We start from the raw sequence: 20,063 nt of genomic DNA, 5'->3' as shown, positions 1-20,063 counted from the left end.
ACTTCACACGAAGCTAAATTAGTAGCGTGGTTGCTCATGCGCTGGATTCTGCTTTGCCAGAAACATTCATTGTTTCACAGCAAGGCAAAATGACGCTTGCTTTCGTGTGTTATACCGCTGCGATTATCTATCATTTAAATCAGTTTGAAGTTAGTGAATAATAGCCTGTACAACGCGCGCAAGCTGCGCCATATACCGGAACGAGCAGGAGAAGAAAAACTTGTATAATTAACGCGCAGTTTGTCTGTGGCAAGTCGAAATTGTCGTACATCGGTCGATTTCATATAGGCGCGAACAAGGTGAATCGGCAACGAAACACGCGAAAGCCAGTCAACCGAGGATCAATTGATTCCGTGAATCTCGTTAAAGCGAGTAATAGCGAGGCGAGTTTAAGTCACGCGCTTTTGCAATGGAAAAAGCGACAGGGCGTCGTCGCCAATTAAATAACTTTCGTCTCATTGAATCGATGGAATTTCTAATGGAATGTTTCAACTGGTTTTACGAGCTATGAATATCGAGATGGAAGAAAAAAGATTCGAGATACGGGACGAGTGGCGAGAAACGAGAAACAAGAGGAAAGAGAAACAAGAGGAACGAGAAACGAGAGGAACGAGAAACGAGAGGCACGAGAAACGAGAGGCACGAGAAACGAGAGACACGAGAAACGAAAAGCACGAGGAGAGTGAAGAGAAATTGCGACCTGCTTAAAAAGCAGGAAACGAGAATGAAAATGTTCCATGAATTGTCGCAGCTCCGTTGAAGGGACGTCAGTTTCATTGTTAAAGTTATTACGCGATAGTGACGATAATAATCGGACATGGGCAGGAGCCAACATGTGCGAGCTACAGAACGTAGCCAACCAGAAATAATGATGGGCTATGTTCAAAAGTTCGTCGAGTTGGCGTATGAACTGCTTGCGGTACGTTTGAACTGTTAAGAGTGGGTAAACATGGGAATAAATTGAAACGAGAATGTACGCCGTTTCGCGAGAACTATCGCGATGATGTAAATGCTGATAAACGGGTGATATTCGGTTGTTCTCTCTTTTTATTCCAACGATATTTTTTCGCTCGTTGAGTTATTAAATATTGCCGCACGATTGTTTCGTGTACATAAAAATCCTGGTACCAATTCAGCAGAAGAGATCGTTTGTTAGAAATAGAGAGCGTGCAAAATCTGATTGGACGTTACGAAAGATGGAAAAATTCATATTGGTGTTCCTGTTTTAATTTTCCATTTATCATCGCCTGTAACGTTGTATTTAGTTTCCAGAAGAGGACGTGGTTGTCGAAGTATGGCTGGTGTCGCACGTTTAGCAAACGATGAAATGAAAGAAGCGAGATATTCGGGAGCGAAGGAGCTTGTAAGGGAATAAAAACTGGAGAATACAATGAAAGTGGATATAAACCGAAGGTCAAACGTGTCTGATATTCTGTGCGATAAACGTACGATAAATGCAGCGAAAGACTGTACGTGATAAATCGATGCTAAATTTCGGTAGACGTTTCTATTTGTGTACATCATGCGCGATAGAGCTTCCTCCAAATGGAAACTTATCGAATTTTTCTGGATCTCTCTTATCTGTATTGCCGGCGTAACTAAACAGATGTCAAAATAAAGGAAACCATCTGTATAAATTCTAGAGTGACAGTATTTACGGCCATTTTACGTTTATAAATCCCGTAAACGAGAATGGAGTTGAGACACAAATAATATTGTTCGGTAACTTACTTGAACGAACGATATTTCGTAAGATGGATCATTTCGCTCGTTCGTTTTCTTCGAAAAGAACTCGCGAATAATAAAAAATATTTGCGATTTCCTATATCGTATAAGATCATAAAGTACCGAAAATCTTTTGTCCAAGAAAAACTTTTGTGATCCATTTCTACGTGCTCTTTTCTTTTGTCGAATATACTTGACGAAGGTGAGCCACTTACAGCGAAAGATTGAAGCTGAACGAGAAAAGACTAAGGGTCACAGCCCTCTACTTGAATCCATATCGATTACAGGAGACGTGAATGTTGTCGTGCTTGTGTATAACATGGGCAAAATGACGAAGACAGTGTATCGCTGACAATAGTCGTGCTGTACATTATATTTCGTGTAATGATACTCGCAAGAGAAATCCGGTGACTAATACACGGCGATTTTGTTGAAACTTTGCACAAGGGATCTATCTAAGAATTTAACCGTAACCCGTGGCCATTTTTTACTTCTAAGAAAGAAAGCAACCCTTTTATCAGAGCCGGCCCCTGTATGTAAGTGACTATAAATCGTAACCGACACAAGGTATCAAAAAATGGTTGAAATAAAAGCTATAACGCGTCTTGAGACTTATAAATCTGTGCGAGAAATTTTTTGGACAAATGATTTCTTTACGAAAATGACGTAAAAGGGAAACGTCGTCTCACTTTATCTTCTTTTTCTTGTTACAGACAAGTATGATGAATGTCTAAAGTAAGGACGTTGTAAATTAGTTGTCACCATGAGAACGCTTCTGATCATACTGAGCACTTTCTTGGAAATACAACTTTATTTCATTGGTAAGTGTCAAAATACATCAAACGATTTTTGTTTAACAAACGAGATAATCGAACGTGTCTAAATCATCACCAAAGGCATTGCGAAAATCTCCTGTATTTTCTCAAAGATATTAATTTACACCATCGATTATGACATTGTAAGTTACGGACTTAGTTCTAACATGCACTGTATCGTATTAATTTAAGTTTAACTTAATCGCGTTGTATTCTACTGTAATTGTACTGTAAATGGTGTATGTTCAAAATGTATAGGAATTATTATTTAACTTTTCTGTAACTTACTTTATTATATTTTACACTTCGTTTCCGGTATATTATTGTTACGTATTTCGTTAATCGCGCATGCTAATGATTATAAAATACGGTTGACTTTAAGTAAAATAAATAACAATAATAATAGATCGGAAATAAATAATTATAATAAGATAGTCAAAATTATGTTAGTTTATTAGCAGTTATTTATATTATATGATATGTAAGAAACTAGGACTACATTTTATAAATCGTTCGAATAGTCGTTCGAATCGAAGGAATTTTGGATGTGTGCTTATATAGCAGAAGCTCTTCGGCATTTGCATTTCACCGCGTCATTTTCGTGCTGACACAGAAAACACTTAATTCACCATGCTAGTTGATGGCTGACAAGTAATATCCGGTTATCGTGCTTTTGATGACCGCGCAAAGTTTTGGCTCGTTAGCGCTGGTAGAAACTTTCCGCCGGCAATAAACTATTCGTTCCTCGATCGAAGAAATCACTACCTCGCTAAGAATTTATTCGTATCTGTTTTGTCGATGAAATTTTTAGTTATGGTTCGGTTTTGTCTGTCGACCGACTCTGACAAATAGATTTGAAATATCGTAGTAAAACACAACCCGTACCGATTGTCTAGAATTGTATAAGGCACCTACGTTGTAGATAAGGAATTTAATCGGAGGTTTAATTAAACGAACAGTAATCCTTATTGTGCCTGCGTTTTACGATTCCTAATTGGCCGATCTTTGTCAAGTTGCTCGAAATTAATCGTGAACCGTTTTACCTTTTCGTTATCTTCGTAAAGTTTTTACGTCGACGGACTTTTATGAAATCGGTGAATCCTATTCGCTTGCATTTTAACGCGAAGTTGTGCACAATTTTTTTTTACTTCTTGAGAAAAAGGCAAATAATTTTTTATCTTATTCTAAAAATCAATATAGGCTATCTCCTTTAGGATGATAGATTGGTTTCTTAGTGGTCAACAGAACGTAGCTAGGACGTGTATCAAACATCGCGTATTGTCCTTTCACACGTACGGCTACAAAATAGGTTGCACCTCCCATGCGGCAATACTTCGTCGTTATCGCTGTGTATTTTATAAAAGACCGGTAAAGCCAAAGGAGAAAGCGTCTCTAGTAATAACAAAACTCGCAACGCGGCAAGACAAGTCGACGATAAACATTGTTTGGAAAATGCTTTTATCTGCAAAAATATTATACCGATTATTGTTGCTGTACAGTGTCGATTATTCTATCGCGCCGATATAAATTGAATGAAAACTCTGAATGGCTATATACTTTGTCGTTGACGTAATTTAATAGAAATCCCTTTAAAGGTATTTCTCTGGGTACAATCGCTCGCAAAGGAATAGAACGCGTGAGAGCGTAGGTACAGAAAGAAACTTTTCGGGAAAACTGAACGCGATATTTCAGCTCCTTAGGTAGACACTTCGTCGAATCACATACGTTGTATTTCTTTACTTGGGAAACGATACCGTTAGGCATCTCCATGCTTTAGTATGAGATTTCTTACACTGTTTAACATCATATATTAGTCCTTTTGTAAGTTTCTAAGAAGATTTTAGCTGTAATAGATGAAAATGTCATCCTGGCGATGACTTGATACAGGGATTACGTGTTAAATATGAAAACTTTGAGGATCAATATCTTGACTTCGGTACCGTTAGGTTTCCTTAAATTTTAACTACATGTACATTATGTCTCTTAACACGTAACTAAAATTCGATGAAATTCCTAAGAAATTCATTTTTTCGCAGCAATATCTTTCAACGCTGAAGAATATGAAAGAATGTTAGACAAATGAGAGGAGAAACGCGTAGAGCGTTCGTTTTAACTTTGGACGCGCGTTTCTGATAGAATCACAGAAAATTACAGGATAGGACGAAGAAAATGGTGGAAATAAAAAGGCAATAAATCGTAGCGACTTCCGGGTAAATCGGAAATCTAGGCCGTACTGCCGGGAGAAAGAACGAAGCCGTCTGGTAACGAAGCTGGTAAGAAAATCGACGAGTCGCAGAGTCGGGTCGATCTATGATCGCGTGCACGCGTGCCATTTCCTTGGCCACATGCGATTTCATGTCTGTCACATGACGAGATCTCCTTTCGAGTCTTTGGTGTTCGGGAGCAGGACGATTCGTGGACTCAGGAAAACGGGTCAGGTTTAACGAACCGTCGAACGAGTCTCGAGCAAGGTAACGAGAGCTAATTGCCGACGTTTTCATCGTGTACACGAGTCAAGTACGCGAACTAAATAGAGGCTCGTTATACTTCGGGGCTAAACGGTCGCGTATGCGTTTAGGGAATTCTTATCATATGTCGCGTGAATTTCGTATGTGTACGAACGTTACATGGCGTTATAACGCGCACAGTAAATATAGATTTCGATGTTCAAAAACCTTATAGACGTGGAAGATCGGTGCGACGAACATAGAAAGTGTTGGAATTAGATTCGTTTAGGCATAGAAGCCGAACTGTGCGCGAGTTATGTGAATGAAAACGCAATTAAAGAGTACGAAGAAACCGCGTGGGACAGTTAAGTGTTTTCGAAGTGAATTTTAAGGAAAACCCGGTAGATTTGTAATAGCTCTGCTGCTGCAAACGCGAAGCAATGCTTCGTAATTGTCGTGACTAAGTTATTCACTTAAGCCACTTACGTTGCGCCGGGGTTATGCGTTATCGTAGCAACGGTGGCTGCATTAATCTCGAAGCGAGAGAGAATTTCGTCTCGTTTTCCTCTCTAGCTCGGTACCATGCTCGCTGACGCTATTGTACCCCTTGCCAACGAAGTAGCGTGAAAATCGTCCTTAATCTCCGATAGTATCTTCCCTTAGGCCTTTGAGCTTTTAAGCTTTTGCAACTTCGATGTTCGCATTATAGTTTTATACTGCTCGAGCTTTCCCCGAAAATGAATCTAGGTTAATAGAAATTTTTTCCCATTTCAATTACCTCGCCGGAATTTTCTCACATAAACTACACTCGAGAATGAATTCTATTGTTTCATTACCTATGCTACGACGTAGTCACGATACCGGAGATAGGATTGCAGGAGAAGAATGAAATCATGACGCGAAGTTTGCGATTAAATATCTCTAATAACGATTCGACTTGTCTCGCTCTCTCCTTTAGTTTTTTTTTTTTTTTGGTCTTTTCCCCGAAGATAAAGAATTACGGCCCATAAAACTCGGAGCAATTTCCTAAGAAATGGGCTATAAGAATCGCATATAGTAACATCCACGATGATACAGCGATAATTACGAATTAAATCGTACAATTATTTCTCGATTATTTACGATGCAACGTGTGTCAGAGATTTTAATCCGTAACGTGATTGTAATTTTTCCAGGGAGCCGGGCGGAGCAGCAACAATCGTTAAGGGTCAGCAACGAATTGGTGTCATTAAACAGCTCCGAGGATAAAAGCGAAGATGTCGTCGAAGGTCCCATCAGGGAAGTTCTTGCACAAAGCGGAAGCACCGCGAATTTGCCCTGCAAAATTACCGAACCTGGCGCTGGAACCGTAAATGTCGTTACGTAATACAAGTTAGCTTGTAGACGATTGACCCAGAAAAGTATTTCCAAGATACGCGGCCCTCCTGGCGTGATGTAATTCATGCAGGGTCGAAATTAGTTTCATGCCGATACACGACACCACCAGAGGCGAGGACGCGAGTGCTCTACATCCGCGAAATATTTTCCTCGCAACAACGCGTTCGCGACTCGCTTTGCTTTCCACTCGTTGCTATTTTCGCAGCAGTATCGGTTTTTATACATTTGCTTAGAATTTTCGATGCTCGAGAATAGCAGATCGAGACCAGTAGCGTTCTTTTTCACATTTATTAATAATTTTAACCTGAAAAATTTACCTACAGTTTCGAGCTTCCTATCGGCCATTTTACGATTCGATGCTTTCTTTTTCTCGTTCCTATTTTTATGCTACCTTTTATTCTATATTGGCACTTCGTTAGATTCCTTCTTTCTCGCCATATTCGCGACCGTTCAATTTTCATTTGCCGCCAGAGCAGCGAGTTGAGTGATATTCATTTAATCTCCGTTTGCCAGGTGGCATACACGAAGCAATCGAGGGAAAGAGAATTCATGACTGAATAATACAACGATTCATTGAATTTTAAAAACTGGAGGAATCGTTTTATACATATATAACGATTCTTTGAATGTTTGTAACCCTAGATGAGGGACTGAAGGGAATGTAATTCTTTTGAGACGTACGACCCACGTAAAGTCTCAAAAGCGTTGCTAGGATCAGGAAGATGAACGCGTACAAGTGCTTGTCTTCTAAAATAAACTGTTAGGTTAGATAAAGCGAAGGGGAATAAATATCAAACATCAAGAACAGAGCAAACTTTCATGTAATGTTGTTCAATGGACTACAGAGAAAAACAGACCAGAGCCTTCTAAACTGATCTTGTTAGAACTTCCCAATCTATTTTCAAAGTTACTCTCCTTTTGTACTGTGAATTCAATTTCTGCGCAAGCTTTGCACTGTAATTGAATCACGGTTAAACGAGCGAAGAATCTTCAGTTGCATTGCTAATTGACTCGAAGAAATGTTCGCGAGTTGTTTAATCGATTTCCGTCAAACCATATTTGATTAAAAACGATATTTTCGGTATACCGATATAAAAAATAAAATATCAAATTTGACACGATTGCACTTTTTACACGTTGAAATAACGGAATATTTTTTTAAACAATAGTAGCAACCGTGATAGACGCGGAGTTACTCTTTCTATAAAAACTGCAAATTAAATAATCGCATCTTTGCGCATACTGTATCGCGGGCCTGTGACCTAATTAATTCTATAAAGTTCAACGTGTTTTTGCATTACCCATATACGTATAATGCAAAAAATATTACTTGTTTGGAGGCGTACTTTGCTTCAAACTAGTTCAATTGGTACATTTGTTCAAATATACAAATATCGCTGCTAGTAGAATATAATATGTGTTCCCGCTATTCGGAGTATAATACAGAAAATTTTCCGAATTTATATATAAAGTTTAAAATTCAAATTTTCGAATTCAATAAATCCTTTTGAATATGCGGATTACGTTTATAACACACTTGCTTATCGTACGAACTGATTTTTTTAAAACGGCGAATTTCTATTTAATCCGTGATGCTACTAAATCTAACTATCAGCAAGACTGTTTGTAGAAGTGGCGCGCGTCGGTTTGAGCTGGGGAGCATTATTGCCACCTTGATAACAAATAGCTCGGCCACAGCTCTCTCTAATTTTCTTTCTTCCTTCTTGAACTTTTAGACAAATTACCCGTTTCTGCTTCTCTGCCGATCCTTTCTCCCCCATTTTTTCTCTCGGCTCTAAATTTATCCCGTTGTGGGTTACTCGTGAAATTCTTTAAATCGGCGGATCCCATTAAGTATACAGAAATCCCGAAAAGGCATTCGTTGCTTTTTATTCGGTATTTTTCTAAATAGCTTTTCGTAATCTTCGGCCGAAGCACAGTCTCTTCGAACAATAATTTGCCTCTCACGTATCGATTCACTGTAAATTCGCCTTCCTTCGGTTTGGTTCACGATCATGACGAAGGTACGCCTTGAATTCCGTGCGTCGAACGTGATAACGCGGTCCTTCCAATTGATTCTCACATTTTAAATCTCATATTTTCTCCTAGCAGCTCGAGTCGACCTTTTCTCCTTATTTCCTTGTTCGTTTCTTTTTCACGTATCTCGTGCTACCTTCTTTTTCCGATCGCATTTCTCTTGCCTTCTCTCGAACATCGGTAGCCACGGTGCAGGAATATTTCAGAATATTTTACGAGATTCCACCGTTAAACCGATACCGTAGCAGGTGCTCCGTTCAAGTTCTCAGAGGAAAAAAAGCGAAGGAGGAAAGGAATGACAGAAAATCTAGGTTGTGTACACGAAGCATTGAGAAGCGGGAAAGTCTCCCTCGATACTCGTGGCGACGAAAGCCAGATGTCGAAATCGAATTCCATTCGACGTCGCGGCAACGAACGATTTTCTCATAGAACAGATCAGGTGGAGCGGATTTTCGAGGAATTTTTATACGCAAGATACATACACGTACATGCATATTCAAGGAAACACTTGGTAAACTTTCATAGAGAGAGGGAAAAAGAGAGATAAAAAGAGAAAGAGAAAGAGAGAGAGAGATACATTCTTATCAAATGAATAGCTAATCCCTTGGTCACGTATTTTACAAGTTTTAAGTACTTACTCACTAAGAAAAATTCCACGACGTATATCTTCGCCTCTATGCTATTTCCACGCACAAGTTTTATTTTGTTTGTGGCACATTTCAGAATAATAATTGTCCATTAGGATACAAAACCATCCAATGCTTTTTCCTTCGTTTCATTGCTGGAATTTATCCTTGCATTTCTGCTATCCCACGAACAAGATTTATTTTATTTGTAGCAACTTTAAGAACGATAATTATCTGTTGGAATACAATGCTTTATCCTACTTCAAATCTAACGTTTCGGTATATACCGATACATTCTACTATGCAGCATTTACGCTTGTATGTATGTTTCCTCGTATGGCCTACTCGATCAGCTCAAACTTATCTTTTTAATCCGTCGATTCTGCGATCGGATAAATAAATTAGGATGTATCGAGAAAGTTGGAAGCGTGTTTCAGAGGACGTGTAATTCACGCGAACTTTAAAAATTGGAAGAGTCCTAATCCACTTACAGGCAAAATGTTGCGTATCGTTGATTTCTGTATTGGGAATAGTCTTGCATGACTTGGTGCTTGACAAATCGAGGTAGAACATCAGGAAGACGATAGTACTTCCAACTGTGTGACTAACTTAAACTTAACTTTTCCGTATCACCGATTCATTTGCAAAAGTTTGTTTATGAAATTTCATCTTAGTTCGGCGCGTGACATGTTTACTGGACCATCTAAACATTATAGGAGTATATGAAAGCTCTACTTTACTTTCTATAATGTCATATTCTCTCGATGAACGTGTCGTATCTTTGGCTTGCCTATCGTGCATTACAAATGCGAGGTACTCTTATCATGAAAAATAAGAAGACAGCTGGTAAACCTACGGGCACTTATGTAAAGTACTCTGTCCACGGACGGAAAGCAAATAACACTGTTGGTAGGATCTTATATCGACGAAGAACATGAATAAAAGATAATTCATCTATGTGGCGTGTACGAGAGGGAGAAACAAGGCTTGTTGCTTTAAAAGCCTAGTCGTTCGATCGAGGGTACGAAGAAGACTGAAAGAAGCGAGGAGCGGCAGTGGCAAGAAAGAGTGCTTCCGTTAAGGGATATCAATTTTGGAAATATCTTTCAACCAACTTTTCCCCTTTCGAGTGTGTGCCTCTACAACAATGAGGAAAACACCACTCGTGGAAATTGAAAACAACTTGTCACGATAGGTGGGCAACGCGAAGCAGGTATATTCAAGGAAAGGAAAGGAAGAGTTGGATTGTCTGTGAAATATAATTTCCAAAGTCTATTTGCGTCGTCGGTGAGCAGCGGACCACGAACTGGGGTCTGGTACGTGTTGTTTCAAGGATGAACTTTGCGTGATCGAAAAATAGAAAGAATGACACAACCGACGATCCTCCTCGAAGGTATCGAAAGTATCACTTCGTTTGCGGATGCGTACTTCTCTCGAATATCGTTCTATTCGAATCTTTGTTGTCTAATTGCTTAACACGTTATTTAATCGCCATTGATATCGAACTGCTTTATTGGGTAATTTTATTAACTAGACAAATGGGTGTTCCATTCATATAGTTGACGAACACAACATCTCGAGGCTACGGATAGGAATTAATTTGCTTGATCGCGGGAAATCCATGGGCGGATTTCCGAAGGGAATTTCCAGGAACAGGCACCTTAAGTGGGTTCCGGTCAAAGTAACGTTGATTAATGTTGTTCCAGCGAACTACTATTCGCGTTTGAGAGAACGCTGAAACTCTATGCTCCGTGCTTATCCAATTCGTTATCCAGTAAACTTTGAGGAAGTCTTTTTCCGAATTAGTTTGGAACTGCTTTGCTTTCATAACAACGGTTTAAAGTACATCAAATTATTGTACCATGAATCCCGTTTATTAAATCGGCCAAACTTTTCGTTTCCCTTCAAACGTTACGGAAGATGGAAATTTCCTTCCTTTCTCAAAGAAAATTAGGATCATGTTTAACATACGCACATCCCAGATCCCAGATCCCAGATACAGTATTTATGTCTATTACATTCGACAGCGTGGAGGCACTATCGGATCTGTTTGATCAAGGTATTGTTATCGGTCCACGTGAGAATAAAAATTGATTCATCCAGGCAGTATTCAATAACACCCACGCTATTCTTGTTTACTTTACGGTATCCACGGCAAAATCAACGGGTACCGAGAAATATGCGTGTTCCAATAAATTTCTAGGAACTAACAGGATGAACAGCAAAATGAATAATATCGAAAATTGATGCATCAGAGACGATTCAATCGATCGGCGCGTAAAAAATGCCAGTTTTTACGTGTTTTATGCAAAAACAACTTTTACTGTCCCATAAATCTGTCGTTACTTATTCAGTGTACAGTTAAAGTCGTCGATTTACGGTAAAACCGCGAAACGAGGGGTCGACACGATGTCAATGGAGGTAAATCACGCGTTAAGTGCTGAACCATGTGCAGTAAAGATCATAACTGTCACCTGTCGTTACAACACCTTCGCATTTTACGTTGTCAGCGTATTCCAGACTCTGTCATCGTTATATAGAAGAAGGAACACAATGCAACGAGTACCGTGGAATACCGGTATTATCTTGAACACCGCTTCCTATCTCCTCCCTCTCAAATTAAACTATTAAACGCGGGAAACGATTATACCGAGGATATTAAGAAGTACGAACAAAGATGCAAACTAGCGAACCTTTCAAAAGGAGAAAACGCAAAGGAACGAAGTAATCGAGCGCGGAGAGAGCTTTGGGAGATACGTAAACGTTTTATTCTCGACAAATATTTCCTTCCCGATTACCATCCCACAAAGACTGTTTTATGAAATCACTCTTCGTCAATTACTTATTAGGCCAATTGTACCAAACTTTAAGAAGAAAGCGCTTTGGAAACTGAAACTTTCGGTATTCAAGACAATTACGATTGTCCCTTTTCTCGGCGTAGCTTGCTTGCTTTTTGCGATTTCTATGAAAGCGTTTCCCTTCTATCGAAGAATGTTTAGGCTCATTACTGAAACCACGATAATCGTACGATTAGCCTACGCCTTCGTTCCCCGTCGCTGAAACACGTAGTTGACATCGAGCTGATATTTGATTTCTCAATAGCAGACGAGGGAAGTTGGCTCGTCGAGGGAATACTTTTAAAATCGTTTCTCTGATAACCAGAACGAGCTTTTAACGTTGATCTCGGCGAATCACGTACCATACGCAGGGTTGCGATAGTAATTATGCCAGCGTAATTGGAACCGTTTTATTTTACGCCTGGTTCGTAAATCACATTAAAGCATTAGAGGCTTTATCCATCGCGAATCTATTGAATTTAAAATTGAAAATATAATCAACGACGCGCGTAATTCTACGAAAAGATATTAATGGATTTGTCATGCGTATAATGTTTTGTCATATCCACTCTAGGTTGATATAAAAATAAATGATTTATGCTTTAAGATCATGAATAATAAGCAAGCCTATATAATTCAGCTGGGACGTAATTTCAGTGACGTTTTCGTCAAGTGTAATGGTTCCCAGAACGAGCTTTTGCCTCAGAGAACTGGTTTGTTAAGATTTTGTCAGGATACGAAACGAGACCACAACGTTATCCACTGATCGTAGAAAGGACATCCTTCAAGGTTCACGGCAATTCCCATTTGGGAGATTAAGAATAGGGTATAAGGCTGCTGCTGTGGATAGTCGTTTTCAATTAAGCTTTTGCCAGTATTGGTGGGACTCTACTTGAAAAGCTCCATGGGTTCGTGGATCTATATCTGAGCACGTACCCTTCTTTCTTGCCTACGCTCGCTTTAATAGCTTCCTTCGGGAATTCTCGAAACATCCGTTATCCAATTCGTATCTGCGAAGAGCGATGGTTGAAACAATGTCAAAGGAAATTAAGAGTCGCGTAATGAAGTCGTCGTTCGAACGTAATGTACCATTTGCATTTTGTCGAGGAGAATAATCGATTTTAATGGAACGGTCGATCTCGTCGAGCGTTATATTACGTTCACTGAATTAGACCAGTTAACCGGAATAATCGTAATTAATTCGGTACAAAAGGGTGTGTGCGGTTAATTATGGTTAAACAAAATTACGAATTCATATCACGTTAGGTGCAGATGTGGCGGGCAGAAGTAAGTCCTCTTTCAGTGGAATCCAGGATTATGGGGAACATCCTGGATTAGGGGCAGTCGATGGTTTTAGTAATGTCATATCCCCGAGAATTGGTTTCCTACGGATGTATTTGATGGAGTCGTAGTGGTAATCACCTACGCGTCGACTAAGCATTAGAACGGGTTATTGGAAGGTCCATTCAAACCAAGATTGAATCGATCGATAGCGATTGTCTTTCGATCGAATCGTTAATTATATAATTTCTACGAATGTTCTCAAAAGACCAACTCTTCTTCTTTCATCGTTATTTTTACAATGTATTTATTTATCATTTTGCAATAGTTAGTTATTTTCTTGGAAGATGTGTTCCAGCGAGTGATGCGGAAATGATGCGCATCGGTAGATTTACAATGGGACCGGGTGAAACACTTATAACATGAGCAGAAATGAAAATTATGCGTCGTATCTTTAACGAGATTAACGAATGCAGTGTACGCGTGTTACCAAAGTGCGACTCGTTCAGAAATGCATCGCGAGTTTGCAAACGTTCGTACGATATTTTTTCATATTTACGGTTGAGCTACATCTGTTTCAGAGGAAGCTCGTTACTAGCTACCACATTATGACGAGTAGCATACATTTCTACCTGTAGACGAGCTTTTGGCAGATTAGTACAAACCATTTCCAACTCTCAGGTTTGTCCAATCTGTTTGAAAGTCAATTTCCTCGTTTCTCATTTTTCCACTCACCTTGTGCCCACGTAACAAGTAATTTGAAAGCCGGCAATCTGTTTTCCCCGAAGCAATTTTCAAGTTCTTGTTCAGCCGTACAAAGCACGGGACAGGCGGGAGCAATGGGAATTGATACGCGATCGATCGCAATGATAAATTTTGACAAATTATCATGAACGAAAGGGGACAATTTTTGGAAGCAGGGAGAACAGAGAGGCAGCGAAGCGGCGTGGCGCGGCGTGACAGTTATCGAACAAATTGAGTAAGTTTCGTGGTCAACACGGTCAAGAATGAAAATTACCCTGAAATTAGGGTACACTAATGGCCATCGTAATTGATATTGGACGCAAGCGTGGCTTACTCTCCCTCTCTCATTGCCTGATATGATACACGCTGTTTCCTATACATTGTTACCGTAAATGACCTAAATGCTTTTAACGCCTATCCTACTACAACCACTTGTTTCCATCCCTGAATTATTTTGAGCTTTCTCCATGATGGAAATCTTTCGTATGTATTATCCGATTAACATACATGTATTGATATATTTATTAATACAAACGACGTTCTTTCTTTATTTTATATTTATTTAAATCAACCTATAAAATGGGTCAGTCGTCTGTAATAAACACAAGCAAAGCTTGCGATAAATAAAATTAAATAAATATCGAACGGACGTATACTTCATGACAATTTTTTATTGCAGATTACATGGATGAAGCGTAAAAACAGACGGTTGTTGACTGTTGGCACAAGTACCCACTCAGTCGACAAACGATTTGTCGTGATGCATTCGAGTACTGATTGGCTACTTCAAATACGAGCAGTTACTCTCCAGGACGAGGGTATATACGAATGTCAGGTATACTTGGCGATGTATCTATGTAATAAAAGGCACGTTTCTTCTTCAGTACGATGGTGCTTCACTCTGTTGCGACGTTGCAACATGCATATCATCTATTTCAACATAAAACGGGCGTCATATTTTAAATTTATGGCAACGCATTACAGTAACTCTCCTGGAACGTCTCTTTCCGTGTACGTAACAGAACAAAACAAAACGAAAGGATATTTCAATGATAAAAGACGCGTAACAAGCTTAGTTCGTCCGCGCTGTGGTCGTTTAGTTGCGTTACCAGACGAAATTAGAGCTTTTTCTAGACGTCATACGTTAAATACCATCCGAAAAGTCAGCGTAAGGTCAGTTAAGGTTATCGTAGCCTTTAATCCGAAGCTCGGTTTACAGCGTTAAATGTTAGCCGCAAATTGTCGCGAGAGTGAAACACACCTTGATATTTTATTTACGAAGAATCCATGAAATATTCGAAAGATTCTAGGAATAGTTTCCTAGGAACAGTACATTTTGCCAAAACGTTTATCGAAGATCGTTCCTAAAACGATGTAGAAATTTCCACTTGACAGATAAGAGGCGATAATCGAACTCGATTTATCCACGAAGCAACTATTGGCGTTGAAATTTCAGGTTACGTCGCATCCAGTGCAACGGAATTTCGTGCTCTTGAAGATCACAGAAGCGTACTCGATCATACCAGGGGCGCCTGATTTACACGTGAAGCAAGGTTCCAGTCTTCGGTTGGAGTGTCAACTGAAAGCAGCTGCGGAATCGCCCCTCTACGTCTTCTGGTATCGTCAGGGACATATGATCAACTACGACGAGGAGCCAGGCGTGAAAGTTGAACTGACCAAGAACGGATCGATTCTAATGGTCAACAAAACGAAACCGTCGCACGGCGGTAATTATACGTGTTCACCGAGCAATGCTAAATCGGCTTACGTGATGGTTCACGTGATCGAAGGTGAGCAAATTAAGTTTACCAAACGTAAGGCCGATCCGTATTTAGTTTGTTTCGAAAAATCATTTAGCGAGAAATAATTAGGATCGAGATTTCGTTCGAGGCAAAGGTAGAAGCTTAATTAACGTCGGACCAGATTCCTGGCATACAGGATAAAGCGAAACGTTTCGCCTTACGATCGAGCATTCGATATTTCAAAAGTTCTATAGAAATCCAGATAGGAGCAAAATTTGACAAAGCCTTAAGCATCTCCTAGACGCGCGCCACTGTTCCGGAGATCGTTGCGCGCGTGATCAGACTACGAAGGCGAACTTCGCACAAGGGACTAAGAAGTCAGAAAAAGAGACGAGGCTCGTCTCGTCTGGGGCTTTAGCTTTCAGTGTCCGACCGGTCGAGCTCGTTTAAAACGTCGTAGTCACCCTCAGGGGTATTTTACCGCTCCTCCACGAAAGTGTCCTTTCTCCTTCTCCCTCTATGAGATTGGGGTGGTCTTGTCTGGCGACGCGCCTCTTCTCATTCTAGCTCGGCCATTTTCGCGAGGAACGGTTTCTTTTTGCAGCTATCGAGTCAGAGTTTCTAATCTCGTTTCAGAGGAAGAGAAACCGGCGGCAATGCACGGAGGAGACAGAAGGAACCTTAGTCCAGCAATTTTAGCGAGTAACTTTCTGGTGTCCCTCTTGGCGGCCGTCAGCTGGAGGATACCGAGTTTCACCAGCCTTTACCCGACATGAATCACCGTTGAACTTATGGGAACGACTGGTGTTAGTCGTGGCCGCGCTACCGCAACTCGGTTCATCTCTCCTATCGCAAGGACGACTCTGACCATCGGTCGACCATTCGGGATTCGTCTTCTCAACTGTAACTCCAATCGGCCCTGCAAGAACGATATCCTTGCATTGGTGTTAAAACCGGAATGTCATCGAGTGTATCGATTCACGTATGAACACACGGAACCGCCGCCACTTTCGGACCGACCCTTTTACCTGTAGCGCGATTCTTTTCAGAGATTCGTGCTCCCTCATCGAGGGGAACCGCGTCCGATCGTGAGAGCAGCAGAACTGTAGCCACCGAGAAATCCTTTTGTTTTATTCCCTTCTATCTTTTAACCCTCTTGTCCCTTATCCCGTGTACTCCATCTCCTTCCACCCCGTTCCTTTATTATGTACCAAGCAATTTCTTTGTCTGGAAAAACGTATGCGTGGTCGGAGTAACGATTATTCTGCTGGTTTTGGAATCGATATAGAAAGTATGTGGTGCAAGATGTGTCTCACTTTTAACGTTGGGAAATAGAACGACACGCGAAGAAAGGTTCCTCTTTTATTCTCTTTTCTGTTGCGAGACGGTAGGAACCTGTCGATTCGAGCATGATCTTTTACTTGCTAGTATCTGTCATTGTGCGCGATGAGTGAACCGTTTTCTTCGTACGTGCATTATATATACATATGTAAATGTACACATACATAAAGAAACGCGCATACATACACATTCCTTATACACGCGGGGTTCATACACATACATACGTATACCTATACGTATACACATACGTAGTATGTAAGCGACACCGTGGACTCGAGATGAACAAGCGCCTTTACGTTTCGTGACGTGGAAACCGTTCTTCTTCCACTCCTTCTTCGAATCTTGGATAGCATGTGTGTGTGTTAGAGATTTATTGAGACGGAATGCGAGGAAAGTGAAAGCCTCCGTTGAATCCGGGGAGAATCAGGAGTACAGTGGATCGATCAGGCTGCGGATAAACTCGTTATCGGAAATTCGTGACAGACATTCATGCGATTCCGCGCGTTGCCGCGTGTTCATGTCGGGATAAACGGAATCAATGTAAATATAACGCTCTAATCATACATTCAATAAAACATTAATCGTAAAGCTGCGATCGATAATTTACTCACGAGTCCTTTGTGTTTCGTTGGATCGAGGCACGACGCGATGCGACGCCGTAAGAAACTTTGTCGAGGCAACTTTGCCATTTGTTTTCGTTGTTCGATGGGTAAACGATGAGGCAGGAAATTGAAGGTAAAGTAGCACGATCACCGTGAAATAAACGACGCGAAGGAAAAGTTATTTCACGAAACTCCGAAGGAAAGTTGTGGAATAGCTCCGGCCGATAAATGTGCACGTTCGCCTCGCGTTATCTATCTCTCGAAGTCTTCGAACTTTACGCGAGCTTTAACACGCCAGTGGCAAACGTTATTACGAGAGCCTTCGTTATCTTAGCTTGGAATCCTGTTAAAACGGATTAATTCAACCGCAAATTCGGTTGGAGAAATATCGAAATCCGCTAGGGGCTGGATAACGACGACCACTAACATTACTGTAGCCGCGAAACGAGCTTCTAAGAGCGCGGTTCTAGACACGATTAATCGATAAGACTATCGAACGTGTGAAACCTTTCGCGTTTACTCACAGGGACGCCGATTCCCCTTGTTATCGACGCGCACGAACTTTCCCACCATTCGATATCACGACAATTTTTGAAAGATCGTCCGATGTCGATGGAGACGGCGATAATTCGCGTCATGGTGGAAGATATCGCGAGCAATTAACACGATAGCAAGTTGATTTAGGTTGTAAACGTTAACCCATATAACGCGGCCTGATACCTAGTCTGTGCCACGTCACGGGAGGGTACCGCGTATCGTTTTTTCCCCCCCGTTCGACTTCGATCCCACCACCCCCGTCCTTTAACCTCGTTTTGTTTGACCCGGCGCGGCGCGGCCCTGCTTTCTTCTCTTATTTTCTATCTGGCCGCACAGAACTTTCGCGATAAAAGCACCGAAACTCTTTTAACGGGTGCTAAATTGAAACACTACTGCAATAAAGGGATACGGCGCAGTGACTTCTACAAAGAGCATTCTTCCTTCGCTTGTCCAGTTCGAACCTTCATACGTCTTTACCTCCGAACCGAAGAACGAGAAGAAAACCCTTCTTTCAAAACAGGAGAAACAAAAACCACGAGAGAACAAACGACGGGTTGCTGTATCGATGAAATCGTTTTCAACCGTGTCGGTGCGAATGAACATATCGATCTTTGTAATAAACATAGGCTACAGCCGATAAATAACAAGAGAATGTGTCGATACAGTGACACCGCTGCGGTCCGGCAATTTGGTATGTAATTCGTTTCAGCGTAATAAATGGATGGCGTTAATTATGCTTGTATAATATTCAAACGTTTGGCGTGTCCTTTTTAATAGTTTCTGTTTTGCGTATTTTTCTAGTTTTCTATCTTTCTATCTGTCTGGATGGATTTTTTTTCTTTTTTTTTTTTTTTTTTTTTGCTGGAAAACCGAATTTCAATTTTCACCTTTCTTATTCGTTATTTTTACCACAATTCGGTTACGAGAATTTTAGTAAAAATTGTAGCGCGATATCGTTGTTTCGCGCAATGCAATTTCGCAGAATTTTCAACGTAATAAGGATGGCAACGAGAACAGCGGATGTAGTGCGGTGATTCGTTGCTTTGAATATCTCGAATACGAATGAAATTCGGAGACCCTGATCCACGATAAGACTCGTTGCATCGAATCGGCGGTAAGCTGTTTCTAGATATGCTATGCACAGCACAAGCACAAGCGCAAGCGCAACGAGGACGAGAAGAAATAAAAGAGACGATGGAATGTCCCGGTTGTGGAGCCTCGGCTTTACCCAACTTTCTTTGCAGATAACACGAAAGAAACTGGGAGAGAGGCGTACTGAGACAGAAAATGAGAGAATGCTCGAAGAGTAGCAGAGAACAGAGTTAGAGGTGTTTGAGAAAGTTTGCAATTCCTTCAAACAAGAAGCGCACGAGTGCTCCCATCTCAGCAAGCATGCACAGGTAATAGGGTAATTCCAAGAATACAGTGCTCTTCTATTCTTCGAGTATTCGTTGTGGACTAAAAATGACACATCATAATGTAATCTGTTTGTCTCCATTTTGACTAGTGCGTCGTGTTAAAGCAACGATAACCCTAAATAATCCCGCCTAATTAAAACGTTTATCCTTTGTCTAATTACTCTGAAGCGCGGTATGTCGAACATGTATTTTCATATCCTGCAAACGATAGTTTTACAAGAACTTTTATTATTATCATTTATCATTATTATATTAGTCATAGATGTTAGTTTCATTTAATGGAAAATATTCATCGACGAAGAGTCGATAGATTTTACTGTAAACTTCGAGAAATAGAACGGTCTTGTGCATATACTTAGGCACACGTTTCTGCAAGTATAAACATCGCTATGCACGTAACTGGTGAACGAAACAAAGTCGATCTTGGTAAAACAGTTTCGTGTTGCCGACGATCTAACCCTGCCGCCTCTACTAACACGGATGCTAGCTTGAAATAGCGATAAAATCGCTAAACAAGTTGCGTGACAAAATGCA

The 20,063-nt window shown here is 40.6% G+C and overlaps 1 protein-coding gene across 2 annotated transcripts in view; it reads left to right on the top strand.

Moving 5' to 3' along the window:
• Positions 1-19,574, top strand: part of LOC117163539 (cell adhesion molecule 3) — a 45,277-nt gene extending 25,703 nt beyond the window's left edge. Inside the window, exons 1-6 of one of the 2 annotated variants that reach the window (XM_033345892.2) lie at positions 87-2,261; positions 2,439-2,546; positions 6,163-6,335; positions 14,569-14,724; positions 15,346-15,679; positions 16,268-19,574. In XM_033345892.2, coding sequence (XP_033201783.1) covers positions 2,489-2,546; positions 6,163-6,335; positions 14,569-14,724; positions 15,346-15,679; positions 16,268-16,407 — 861 coding nt within the window. In that variant the 5' untranslated portion in view covers positions 87-2,261; positions 2,439-2,488 and the 3' untranslated portion in view covers positions 16,408-19,574. Of the gene's footprint in view, positions 1-86; positions 2,262-2,438; positions 2,547-6,162; positions 6,336-14,568; positions 14,725-15,345; positions 15,680-16,267 lie in introns of those variants that run through there. The other variant, XM_033345891.2, reaches the window with a different exon arrangement.
• Positions 19,575-20,063: the final 489 nt, after the last annotated feature.

The sequence above is a fragment of the Bombus vancouverensis genome, chromosome 9, assembly GCF_051014615.1.
Source record: "Bombus vancouverensis nearcticus chromosome 9, iyBomVanc1_principal, whole genome shotgun sequence".
In the NCBI taxonomy this organism is placed as follows: domain Eukaryota; kingdom Metazoa; phylum Arthropoda; class Insecta; order Hymenoptera; family Apidae; genus Bombus; species Bombus vancouverensis.
Note: the sequence above shows the minus strand (reverse complement) of the source record. Positions and strands in the feature narration are given on the sequence as shown.